Here is a 13,619-nt window from a genome sequence, read left to right on the forward strand (position 1 = left end):
TCCATACTGTTTTCCATAGTGGTTGTACCAATTTATATTCCCAACAGTGCAGGAGGGTTCCCTTTTCTCTATACCCTTGCCAGCATTTGTTATTTGTGGACTTACTAATGATGGCCATTCTGACTGGTGTGAGGTGATACCTCATAGTGGATTTGATTTAAATCCACTTGATCCTAATAATCAAGGATGTTGAGAATTTTTTCATGTGCCTTTTGGTCATCTGTGTTATCTTCTTTGGGAAAATGTCTATTGAGGTCTTTTGCCCATTTGTCCACTGGGTTTTTGGCTTTTCTGCTGTTGAGTTGTGTAAGTTGTTTGTTTATTTTAGATATTAAGCCCTTGTCAGTTGCATCATTTGAAACTATTTTCTCCCATTATGTAGGTTGTCTTTTTTATGGTTTCCTTTGCTGTGCAAAAGCTTGTCAGTGTGATTAGGTCCGATTGGTTTATTTTTGCTTTAATTTCTGTTGCCTTGGGAGTCTGTCCTGAGTAAACATTTGTAAGGTTGATGTCAGAGAATGTTTTGCCTATGTTCTCTTCTAGGAGTTTGATGGTGTCCTGTCTAACATTTAAGCCTTTAAGCCATTTTGAGTTTATTTTCATGCATGGTGTGAGGATGTGTTCCGGTTTCATTGATTTGCATGCGACTGTCCAGTTTTCCCAGCACCACTTCCAGAAAAGACTGTCCTTTGCCTGTTTTGTGTTCTTGCCTCCTTTGTCAAAGATTAAGTGACCATAGGTGTCTGGGTTTATTTTTGGGTTCTCTATTTTGTTCCATTGGTCTGCCTGTCTGTGTTGGTACCAGTACCACACTGTCTTGATGACTGTGGCTTTGTAATATTGCTTGAAGTCTGGGAGAGCTATGCTTCCTGCTTGGTTTTTGTTCCTCAGAATTGCTTTTGCATCCTGAATCTTTTGTGGTTCCATATAAATTTTTGTGTTCTAGTTCTGTGGAAAATGTCATGGGTAATTTGATAGGGATTGCATTGAAACTGTAGATTGCTTTGGGTAGTATGGCCATTTTTACAATATTAATTTTTCCAACCCAGGAGCATGGAATATCTTTCCATTTCTTTTCATCCTCTTTAATTTCCTTGATTAATGTTTTATAGTTCTCAGTATATAAATCTTTGACTTCCTTGGTCAGGTTTATTCCTAGGTATTTAATATTTGGGGGTGTGATTTTAAAAGGTGTTGTATTTTTTTTTGTCTTTTTGTTGTTGTTGTTACTGTTGTTGTTGTTGTTGCTATTTCTTGGGCCGCTCCCGCGGCACATGGAGGTTCCCAGGCTAGGGGTCGAATCGGAGCTGTAGCCACCGGCCTACGCCAGAGCCACAGCAACGCGGGATCCGAGCCGCGTCTGCAACCTACACCACAGCTCAGGGCAATGCCGGATCGTTAACCCACTGAGCAAGGGCAGGGATCGAACCCACAACCTCATGGTTCCTAGTCGGATTCGTTAACCACTGCACTACGACGGGAACTCCAGGTGTTGTATTTTTATATTTCTTTTCTAATATTTCATTGTTAGTATATAGGAGTATGACTTATTTTTGAATGTTAATCTTATATCCTGCTACTTTGCTGAAGTTGCTGATCAGTTCAGGTAGTTTTTTTCTCCATTTATTTATTAGAGTATTTAGTCCCTTGATTTTCATTTCATTCATTAGAGTTTTGTAGTTTCCTCACATAGATCTTGTACATATTTTGCTAGATTTATGCCTAAGCATTTCATTTTTGGAGTTGCTAGTGTAAATTGTATTGTGTTTTTTAATTCAAATTTCACTTGTTATTGCTGGTATATGGGAAAGCAATCGATTTTTGTATATTAACCTTGTATCCTGCAACCTTGTTATAATCGCTTATTAGTTCCAGGAGTATTTTCAATTCTTTCAGATTTTTTACATGTGTCGTCTGCAAAGACAGTTGTATTTATTTCTTCTCACACTGTATACCTTTTATTTCCCTTTCTTATCTTATTGCATTAGTAATGGCTTCCAGTTGTTGAGATCCCTGACTTGGGAATATCCTCAGCTTGTTTCTGATCCTGAGCTTCAAATTTCTCATCACAAATTATGATGTTAGGTGTAGGTTTTTTGTAGATATTCTTTTTCAAGCTGAGGAAATTCTCCTCTATCCTAGTTTAACTATGGTTTTTTAAAAGTTGATCTTGTCTAAGCCCTTACTGAGTTCAGTAAATAATTTTTCAATTGGTTCTCTTATATATTTTAGATAGGTGCTTATATCTTCTATAAATATTGACAGACTTCCCCTTATAAAATGTTTTTGTAAAGTTTTCCAGTGAAATATGTGTATCTTTATGTTGTTGACTTTTCATTTTATTACATTTTTTATCAGATATGGACTTTATGATGATTATTGTTTTAATATATTTATGTAGGTATATGTCATACTATGCATTCTTTTGTGAGATAATATGTGGTCATTAAAAATAACAGCCCTTTTAAAACTGAAAACTTAATTATGATTGTGGACTTGTGAATATATGTCTATCTGAATTATAATCAGTTTTGCTATATATGCTTTGAAACTATTCCTTTGGGTACATAAAGTTTTTTTTTTTAATTTATTTTTATTATTGGAGTTCCCATTGTGGCTCAGTGGTTAATGAATCCGACTAGGAACCATGAGGTTGCGAGTTTGATCTCTGGCCTTGATCAGTGAGTTAAGGATCCGACATTGCTGTGAGCTGTGGTGTGGGTTGCAGGCATGGCTCGAATCCCATGTTGCTGTGGCTCTGGCATGGGCCGGCAGCTATAGCTCCGATTCGACCCCTAGCCTGGGAACTTCCATATGCCATGGGAGTAGCCCAAGAAATGGCAAAAAGACAAAAAAAAAATTATTTTTATTATAGTTGATTTACAATGTTCTGTCAATTTTTGCTGTACAGAAAAGTGACTCAATGATAACATATATATATATATATATATACACACATATATATATATACATTCTTTTTCTCACATTATCCTCCATCATGTGACTAGATGTAGTTCCCTGTGTTATACAGCAGGACCTCATTGCTTATCCACTCCAAATGCAATAGTTTGCATCTACTAACCCCAAACTCCCAGTCCATCCCACTCCCTCCCTCCTCCCCCTTGGCAACCACAAGTCTGTTCTCCATGTCCATGAGTTTGTTTCTTTTCTGTAGATAGGTTCATTTGTGCCATATATTAAAAAGTTTCTTGACAGTTATTTTTTGGGTGGTGGTGTTTATTGGATCAATATACATTGCTGTACATTTTTATGGTTTAGAATTTTTTTACTTTCTATTTTTACCAAAATAATATATATGTACGTAGATCTAAAATTTAAAAAATATGATAGATCTTAAAATGGACAGCAACAATCTCCTGTCTTACACTCCCAGAAGAATTGTTCCATGACCTTCAACTTCTCTAGTTGATTTTTCTCTTGTTACATTTTAAAGCAGCATGCTTAATTGCAATTAAAATGTTTTCCATTTATCTATTGATTTTTTATGGAAAAAATAAGATTTTTCTTTTTTAAAGTGCTCTTCATGGCACCTCTCCCCCATATACACATTTTCCTGACCTCTCAAACCAGATGGATCATAGTCAGATCGATAGTCAATGCTTATTTCAGTTTCTACCTAAGTACTGTTCACATCTGAGACAAAAAGTCTATTACAAGTATTTAATATCCAGTTCAACTTTTAATTTTTCCCCAGAGTAAATAAAGGCTTTCTATGCAACAGTCACTAATTCATCTCCAGGCTCCCATTAGAGCTACAAATCTTCTTTCATTATTGCCAACAGCTAGTCTATTAGAGCGCTTTTTTGTTGTTGTTGAGACATCCTTTTAGAAACTGTCTTTTTCTCTCACTAGAATCTAATAGATGATTTTCTCGACCTACTGCGTAGCTGTCTTCCTGGAGCTTTCCTTTACCAGAGTTATATGTTGTTATATGTTTTAATTACCAATAATTCTTTCTTATTGGTTCATTTTCTTTTTATCATCCCAGTCTTAGTTCATGGATGCAATAACAGTTAATATTTCTGAGCAAACTAATTATAGACATTTAAAAGTTTCCTTATTCCTCTTTTAATGAGTCTGGTTTTTTCTAAGTTCTTCTTGTTCTTCCACTTTATTCTCTGACTCTCGTGTTGGAGCCTTCCCTTCAATGTCTTCTGTCCTGACTGTTCTTGTTTGATGACTGGAAGCTCTGTGCAGAGACTGGATTTGTCAACATGTGGGCTTCACTCTCAATTAAGAGAAGGAAGCAAGGTGGCTTTTTCTTGGGTGACTCCCACGTGTCATTATCCACAGGACTCTCTCCTGGCCCATCAGTGTCAAGCCTGGTATAAGCCTCGCTGCCAGCATTGAGTGAGTTAAAAAGAATCTCCAGTTTGCTGTGGACTGGGACAGCCATCTGGGCACACAGCCACTGTTCCTCCATAGAGCACGACACTCTCCTCCCTGCACACAGTGATAATTGGCCTGTGCAGGATTTTAGGGTTCAACCTACCTCGATGTCCTTGCTGCCCCATAATCTCAACAATTACCTTATTGATTGTTCTAAGACACCCACCTTTTCCAGTATTACCTACCTAAGGCAAAAAGCACAGCTACCTTTTAGAGCAATGCTTGGCAACTTAGTTTATGTTCTGCTTTCCTTCTGTAAACTTTTTTCAGAGGTATTCCAGATTTGGGGATTCACTGAAGATTTTCCTTCTTTTCTTTTTTCAGGATAAATATATATATTTTTAAAACACATCTTTTCTTTCATTTATAGAAATATTTTGTAGGAGGGGAAAGCCGGACCCTTACTTTTCCTGAGTCTATTTAGTTTGCAACTTGAATGGCAACCTGAAACTAAACATTTTAACTTTTTTATTTACTGTAGTTCCTTTTCATTGTCTATACTTTAGTCCATTTTCATTTCAATATACCAATATATTTAGACTATAATGTTATCAGTATTAACATTTTTGTCATGTTGACTGAAAATATTTTTTAGAGCAGTTATCTTACTTTTCATGGTAATGGAATTTTACATCTTAATTTTGTGAATATTTTCCTTCATTGAATATATTTTGTAAATGTCTGGTAAGTTCACAATTGTTTCCTTTAGTTTTTCCTGTTTTCCTTAAAGTAGACTTTAAATATTTATTTTATCTATCTTGAAATTTTTAAATAATTTTCTTTTCAAGTATGAATCTATTCCCTCTCAATTTTCCAAATTGTTAACTAGTTAGCTTAACAATGTAAACTAATTTTTAAAAATTGTATCAGTTTTCTATTATCACATATAAAATTCATTTGTCAAATTTACCATATTTCTGTGCCTTGTGTTATATTTTTCTATTGCATACCCATATGCATTATATGTTACTCATTTCTATTTTGATAATTTATTGTCTGATTAGTTTGTTTTTTTCTTTTTCAGTTATTATTTAATAGTTTTCCATTCATATAGTATACAACTGTTATGAGCTATTCTGAAGAATGAAGTACATACAAAGTAATAAAATATAATATATAGGCTGGGTTTTAAACCATGTCCAATAAAATTAGGAGAACTGTAAATCCAAGATGTGTGTTCCTTTTCAAAGTTAAAGCTCAAGGAAGGAAGACTCCCTTATTCAAGAATAATCACTCAGCTTTAAGACGGGGAACACAAAATCAATTGCCCTGATTTTATTGGAGCTGCCTGTAATTCTCATTTTTATGTAGTGCACTACAAAACAGGGATAAGTTTCATTAGCCAGCAGGGCCCAGTGGAATAGGAACCCTTCTGCACAGCAATACGGAGGGAATTTCAGAAGCAAGAAAGAGAACAAATAGAAGTCTATTAACTGCTTTGTAATGCTGATGGTGAATGGGAGAACCAGAGGATAGCTCTGGGAACAGAATGGGCATACAATGAATTTCCCCGTATTAATTTATAATCATTTATTTATTTATTTATTTTTCTATTTTTTTATTTTTGAAAAAATTTTAATTGTTATTTCCCAATACAGTTTTTTACTACCGTACAGCATGGTGACACAGTTACATATACATGTATGCATTCATTTTTTTCCCATGATCATGCTCCATCATAAGTGACTAGACATGGTGCTCAGTGCTACACAGCAGGATCTCATTGCTAATCCATTCCAAAAGCAGTAGTTTGCATCTATTAACCCCAAGCTCCCAATCCATATCACTCCCTCCCCTCCCCCTTGGCAACCACAAGTCTATTCAGCAACTCCATGATTTTCTTCTCTATGGAAAGGTTCATTTGTGCCATATATTAGATTCTAGATATAAGTGATATCATATGGTATTTGTCTTTCTCTTTCTGACTTACTTCACTCAGTATGAGAGTCTCTAGTTCCATCCATGTTGCTGCAAATGACACTATTTTGTTCTTTTTATAGCTGAGCAGTATTCCATTGTGTACATATACCACATCTTCCTAATCCAATCATCTGTCCATGGACATTTGGGTTGTTTCCGTGTCTTGGCTATTGTGAATAGTGCTGCAATGAACATGTGGGTGCATGTATCTTTTTCAAGGAAAGTCTCCTCTGGATACATGCCCAAGAGTGGGGTTGCTGGATCATATAGTAGTTCTATGTATAGTTTTCTAGGGTACCTCCATACTGTTCTCCATAGTGGTTGTACCAGCTTCTATTCCCACCAACAGTTCAGGAGGGTTCCCTTTTCTCTATACCCTTGCCAGCATTTGTTATTTGTGGACTTACTAATGATGGCCATTCTGACTGGTGTGAGGTGGTATCTCATGGTAGTTTTGATTTTCATTTCTCTAATAATCAGGGATGTTGAACATTTTTTCATATGCCTGTTGGCCGTCTATATATATATATATATATATATCTTCCTTGGAGAAATGTCTATTCAGGTCTTTTGCCATTTTTCAATTGAGTTGTTGGCTTTTTTGCTGTTGAGTTGTATAAGTTGTTTGCATATTTTAGAGATTAAGCCCTTGTCAGTTACATCATTTGAAACTATTTTCTCCCATTCTTTAAGTTGTCTTTTTGTTTTCTTTTTGGTTTCCTTTGCTGTGCAAAAGCTTGTCAGTGTGATTAGGTCCGATTGGTTTATTTTTGCTTTAATTTCTGTTGCCTTGGGAGTCTGTCCTGAGTAAACATTTGTAAGGTTGATGTCAGAGAATGTTTTGCCTATGTTCTCTTCTAGGAGTTTGATGGTGTCCTGTCTAACATTTAAGCCTTTAAGCCATTTTGAGTTTATTTTCATGCATGGTGTGAGGATGTGTTCCGGTTTCATTGATTTGCATGCGACTGTCCAGTTTTCCCAGCACCACTTCCAGAAAAGACTGTCCTTTGCCTGTTTTGTGTTCTTGCCTCCTTTGTCAAAGATTAAGTGACCATAGGTGTCTGGGTTTATTTCTGGGTTCTCTATTTTGTTCCATTGGTCTGTCTGTCTGTGTTGGTACCAGTACCACACTGTCTTGATGACTGTGGCTTTGTAATATTGCTTGAAGTCTGGGAGAGCTATGCTTCCTGCTTGGTTTTTGTTCCTCAGAATTGCTTTTGCATCCTGAGTCTTTTGTGGTTCCATATAAATTTTTGTGTTCTAGTTCTGTGGAAAATGTCATGGGTAATTTGATAGGGATTGCATTGAAACTGTAGATTGCTTTGGGTAGTATGGCCATTTTTACAATATTAATTTTTCCAACCCAGGAGCATGGAATATCTTTCCATTTCTTTTCATCCTCTTTAATTTCCTTGATTAATGTTTTATAGTTCACAGCATATGTCTTTTACCTCCTTGGTCAGGTGTATACCCAGGTATTATTTTTTGGGGTGCAATTTTAAAAGGTATTTTTGTATTCCTTTTCTAATATTTCATTGTTAGTATACAGGAACGTGACTGATTTCTGAATGTTAATCTTATATCCTGCTACTTTGCTGAATTCATCGATCAGTTCAAGTAGTTTTTTGGGTTGAGTCCTTAGGGTTTTCTATATATAGTATCATGTCATCTGCACATAGTGACAATTTTACCTCTTCTCTTCCTATTTGGTTGTCTTTTATTTCTTTTGTTTGTCTGATTGGTGTGGCTAGGACTTCCAGTACTATGTTGAATAACAGTGGTGAGAGTGGGCATCCTTGTCTTGTTCCAGATTTTCGTGGAAAGGATTTCAGCTTTTCTCCATTGAGTATTATATTGGCTGTGGGTTTGTCATAAATGTTTTATTTTGTTAAGATATGTTCCCTCTATATACACTTTGGTAAGAGTTTTTATCATGAATGGATGTTGAACTTTGTCAAATTCTTTCTCTGCATCTATTTGAGATGATCATGTGGTTTTTTACTTTTCTTTTGTGAATGTGGTGTATGACATTGATTGATGTGCACATGTCGAACCATCCTTTTGCACCTGGGATGAATCCCACCTGGTCATGGTGTATGATCATTTTATATGTTGGATTTGGCTGGCTAAAATTTTGTTGAGAATTTTTGCATCTATATTCATCAAAGATATTGGCCTATAGTTTTCTTTTTTGGTGGTATCTTTGTCTGGTTTTGGAATTATGGTGATGGTGGCATCACAGAATGTCTTTGGGAGTGTTTCTTCTTCTTCAACCTTTTGAAAAAGTTTAAGGAGGATAGGTATAAGTTCCTCTTTGTATGTTTGGTAGAATTCACCTGTGAAGCCATCTTGTCCTGGACTTTTATTTGTAGGGAGTGTTTTTAATGACATATTCAATTTCATTTCTAGTGATTGTTCTATTCAGTTGATCTATTTCTTCTTGATTCAGTTTTGGCAGGCCATAAATCATATTTAAAAGAAGGGAATAATTCAGTAGAGATTGGAGAAGTTGAATGTCTTTAAAAGGAAGGACCCAATTTACAGCATGAGTTCTTTGCAAATTGTGAGATAGCATGTCCTAAGACACAGAGGGGAAGAGGGGGCACTTCTTCCTCTTAGAAATGTAGCAAGGATAAAATTAAAAGATATAAAGGAAGAAATGTTGAGGGACAGATGCAGAAAGCTAGACAGCTTACATTGATGACATTGATCCTAAGAATAGCCCAACTGCATCAGAATCAGCAAAGAGTGTGGAATAAAAATTCAACCCACATATCACTCTTATCAGAATCCTGGAATCTCCAATACAGGTTATTCTAACTAAAGTTTGAGAACCATAGCTTAAACAAAAAGGTAGGTTATCTTCAGGGTGTATCTACATGATCAGGAAGAGCATTAGTGAGCAGAAAGGAAGAGAGCAACAGGTATGGGTGGGCAGTGAAAGAATTGGATGAGAGAATGAAAGAATTCCTAGGCAGAGCCTGTTGAAGTTGGGGAGAGCAGTTTGTGTTGGAGAGGCTGGCCCAGCTCCAGAATACAGATCAATGTGCTTTCCATGGCTTCTTATATAGGATAGATTCCACCTAAAAACCCTGTTATCACATCTCTATTTGTCAAGTCCTGGGAAAAATTGCTAAGGCAGACTGCTAAATCAAGTACATGAAGAAAACTTGAGCAATTTCCCTTTCTTTGGGCTTGAGAAATACCCGTTTCTTGGCAGGCAGAGTTAATAACACTGATTGCGACATAAAATCCTGTGGATGTGTGTATTTAGGATTTCAGTTTCGCATATTTAGGATGAGCCCTGCCAACATGTCAGGCCAGAATTCCCTCTGCTGGTTGTGGCTCAAATCCATTCTTAGATGCTGTTTCTTCACCTGCATTATCTGAGACAGGTAAATCTCTTGTGTGACAGAAAAAGAAGTTGCAAGGCCCTCTTCTTGCTCATGTCTTTCTGTCTTTTTTTACTTGAACTACATTAGCAACCTCTTAATTGATCTCCAGACCACCAGCCTCTTCCTTCCCCTGATCACTAGAATTACTTTTTTAATATATATATAGACTGAAACTAAACAAATAATGAAGCATTAGTAATCCAGATAGTAAGTGCTACTCACTTCTTTTTTATGATGTGTCATTTTATTTTTGTTTTTTCATTTTTTAAAGTTTTATTGAAGTGTAGTTGATGTACCATGTTGTGGTCATTTCTGCTGTACAACAGAGTGATTCAATTTTACATATATACACGTCCATTCTTTTTCAGATTCTTTTCACTTCTGTGAAGGCTTCTCATTACCACGTAGTGAAGTCCAAACAAATTAGAGATACACGCGGGTAGAGATACACAAGATGAACATGCCTCGTCTTCAACCACTGCCTCCACCACCCCTGCCTTATTCATTCTGGGGACACTGAATCCTTTGTACCCTTGCCTATGACCAAAGTGTCCTGTATAGTTTTAGTGGTTGTTCTTGTTGTTCCCTTAAGAAGAGGTCTTTAAATGTCATCCCCTCTCTGCAGCTTTCTTGGACCCAACTTCCTCTCTCAATGCAGAATTCTTTTTTTTCATCTGTATTCCATAGTAGTTTATTCAGATATAAAACAGTTGCACTTAGAACCTTATATTGTACTCACTTACATTTTTGTTTCCACAACTGGAATTGAATTTCTTGAGATCAAAAATTGGGTCATTAAAATTTTAAATCCTCCATGGCTGACACATAGGATGTGTACCATCAATTTTAGTTGAATACATTTGAATCAGGGACACTCTCTTTAAGCAATCTAAACTGAAAGAATATAAGAAAGTAGAGTTCTTTGAAGCAGGCAATATGGTCAACTCAGCATTATTTTGTAATAGTAACAAGTCTTTCTTTTTCTATGGACTATTATAGCTCTAATAGAGCATTCATTGATTAATCTGCATTACTTTTACAGTCATAGAATTTCAATGGAAGAAGTATCTTAAAAGTGGTTCTTTTGATTCGTAGATAAGGAAACTAATCCTGTGCTTATGTCTACCACACAGGGAGCTTTTTTAAAAAGCCTATCCAACAGCCAACAACTTTTGTGAATTCATGAGTATTAAATTATTTTTACATTCCAGGCAAGTAAATTCTGGAAGGGAACAAAATATACAATGCGTTTTAGTTCAGAAGGAATCTCATTAAGGAATCTTAACCTAAGTTTAAAGATTGGGATGGGAAAAACCTAGGCTGCTTGATGAGTGATAATTGGTAAGTTCAAAGTGGATTTTAAATACAAAAGAAGTGTTTTTCATGTTTTTTCCTGAGATGATGTTAGCTCTTAGGGCCATCAGAAGACTGGTAAAATGGGTTTTGATGAGTTTCTTTTCTTCCGGTTTAATTAAGCCTCTTCTCTTTAATAGGTTTCAGAACCTGCTGTGGTCCAGAAAGACGTTTGTGGACAACATGAAAATCTATAACCACAGTTACATCTACATGCCTGCCTTTTCTATGAAGACGGGGACAGAGCCATCCCTCCGAGTTTATTATACACTGTCAGATGTTGGTGCCAATCAAACAGTGCTCTTTGCCAACCCCAACTTTCTGCGTAGCATTGGGAAGTTCTGGAAGAGTAGGGGAATTCATGCCAAGCGCCTGTCCACAGGACTCTTTCTGGTGAGCGCAGCCCTGGGCCTCTGTGAAGAGGTGGCCATCTATGGCTTCTGGCCTTTCTCTGTGAATATGCATGAACAGCCTATAAGCCACCACTACTATGATAATGTCTTGCCCTTTTCTGGCTTCCATGCTATGCCGGAGGAATTTCTCCAACTCTGGTATCTTCATAAAATTGGTGCACTGAGAATGCAGTTAGACCCGTGCAAGGACAGCTCACTCTAGCCCACTTCCTAGAGACCATGGAAAAAGAAAGGACTGAGCCAGGGTATTTTTGTTAGGTTTTCTACATGACTCCAAAAGGAAATGGCCAGGTCGTTTCATGGATTTGCATGGGCCCCTTGGAAAAAAAAACAACTACAACAACCCAAGGGAAACTCTGCTTTCACTATTGGCTTGGAGGACAAAAACCAAAGTGAAACGTCCTAGGAAGTATCTTATAGCACATGGTGGATTTGCAACTAGTAACATGCCGATGAAATGATGTTGGTAAAGCACATTTATATGGTTCGAATCAAGAAGGTGCCGTTCACAAACAAGACAAAACTTTACTTGTTGAAGGAATTAGTCAAGGTAGCATAAATGAAATGCCAGGGTGAAAGTGTTAGTGATTATCAACACAGACTGACTTAATAATAATAATAAAAAAAACTATCTTATTAAGACTAACATTAGAACTATAGGTTTTTAAAAAATTATTATTTATTTTTGCCCTATTTAAGGGCAGTGAGTAGGTAATGGGGTAGATTTTAAAAATCCCTTACTGAGTAATATGGATACAAACCACTACGGCCGATTATTGTGATTTGTTGAACCAAGTCTCTGTTAACTATAGTTCCTTTCCCTTCCGTTTAAAAAATGTTAAATAAAAATTACTTCGTCTCCTTTTGCCAAGTCTACTTAGACAATGTGAAGCATTGTTGAATTCAGACTCTATTGATTCATAATCAGGATGATCCACTTTCCCTCCTCAGAATTTAGGGCATAAACTCCATTTTAGGTCCACATATGTAACCCTGTTTGCATTATTAGTATTATTTTAGTGCAAAACAAAACAAAGCAAAACCTACAAATGTCAGTGTGTTATTTATTCCTAAATTTGCATAATTGTCTTCATAAACTAATGTTGGGAGATGAAGTAAAGCACAATGGGATAAAGCTTAGTCTCTGGAAGACAGATTGGAAGGCATATCCTTTTTCTATCTACCAGGGTAGGTTCCCTCCAACATAGAGCATATGCTGGCACACACAAAAGGAGGCATATATTCACGTACACTCACATATACTTGCACACATGCACAACAAAGCTCATTCCCATGCAACTATGAAAGCTGAACTCACATCACCTGGAGTGGCAAAAATCTGTAAGCAGTGTTGAAGAGCTCTAAATTCATTATGTACTACTACTATACCTTGATGTGAGACAAGCCAGCTTACTGGTTGCTGCTCATAAGGCTCAAAATAGCATGAGATGCAAGCCTGGCCCCCAAATCACCCTGAATGAGCAGAATTGTTTTACTCCTTCTGACTCTCTCCAACATCTCATGAGTGGATCCTGTGTTGAGTATGGTTGTGGTTGAGTAGGGTTTGGCAAGGCATGGTTCACATCCATGAAGGGATGTGAATTAGTAGCTGTTTATTCCCTTAGTAGCAAGTAGTACTGCTCAGAAAGCTTGTTACCAAAGCTTTGATACCTGCAAACAAACTCAACTGGATTACAAGCAGCCATATGGGTTTAAATGTAAGAGGAAGGTAAAGGAAACCTCACGTGTTTTTTGGGCTTTGCGATGCCTTAATCCAAAAGGAGACAGTAGAAATCACTAACTTTACTCTTTTAAGTGTCACAAAATATAGGTAAACTGTACCCAAAAGTTCTGCTCCATTTTTAATGGTAGAGATTCAGTATACATTATAGACTAAAACAGGTGGCAGTTTTGAGTGGGTTAATTTAAAAGATATCAAGATAACAAAGCCCTTGGAAAAATTCTACACCACTGGAAGTTCCCAAGCCAGGGGTCAAGCCACAGCCACTGTAGTAGCAACACTGAGTAGTTATGTTGTGAGCCACATGGGAAGTCCAACTGTTGCTACATTGTTGGAATAAGTAATTTCTAAATAAGATCGAATATTGAGGTTATTTAGAGATCAACA

At 36.6% G+C, this 13,619-nt stretch overlaps 1 protein-coding gene across 1 annotated transcript in view; it reads left to right on the forward strand.

Moving 5' to 3' along the window:
- ST8SIA1 (ST8 alpha-N-acetyl-neuraminide alpha-2,8-sialyltransferase 1) overlaps positions 1-12,350 on the forward strand; it is a 163,107-nt gene extending 150,757 nt beyond the window's left edge. The window contains exon 5 of the mRNA XM_047787414.1: positions 11,219-12,350. Coding sequence (XP_047643370.1) covers positions 11,219-11,693 — 475 coding nt within the window. The 3' untranslated portion in view covers positions 11,694-12,350. The remainder of the gene's footprint in view (positions 1-11,218) is intronic.
- Positions 12,351-13,619: the final 1,269 nt, after the last annotated feature.

The sequence above is a fragment of the Phacochoerus africanus genome, chromosome 7 (genome assembly GCF_016906955.1).
Source record: "Phacochoerus africanus isolate WHEZ1 chromosome 7, ROS_Pafr_v1, whole genome shotgun sequence".
NCBI classification, from domain to species: domain Eukaryota; kingdom Metazoa; phylum Chordata; class Mammalia; order Artiodactyla; family Suidae; genus Phacochoerus; species Phacochoerus africanus.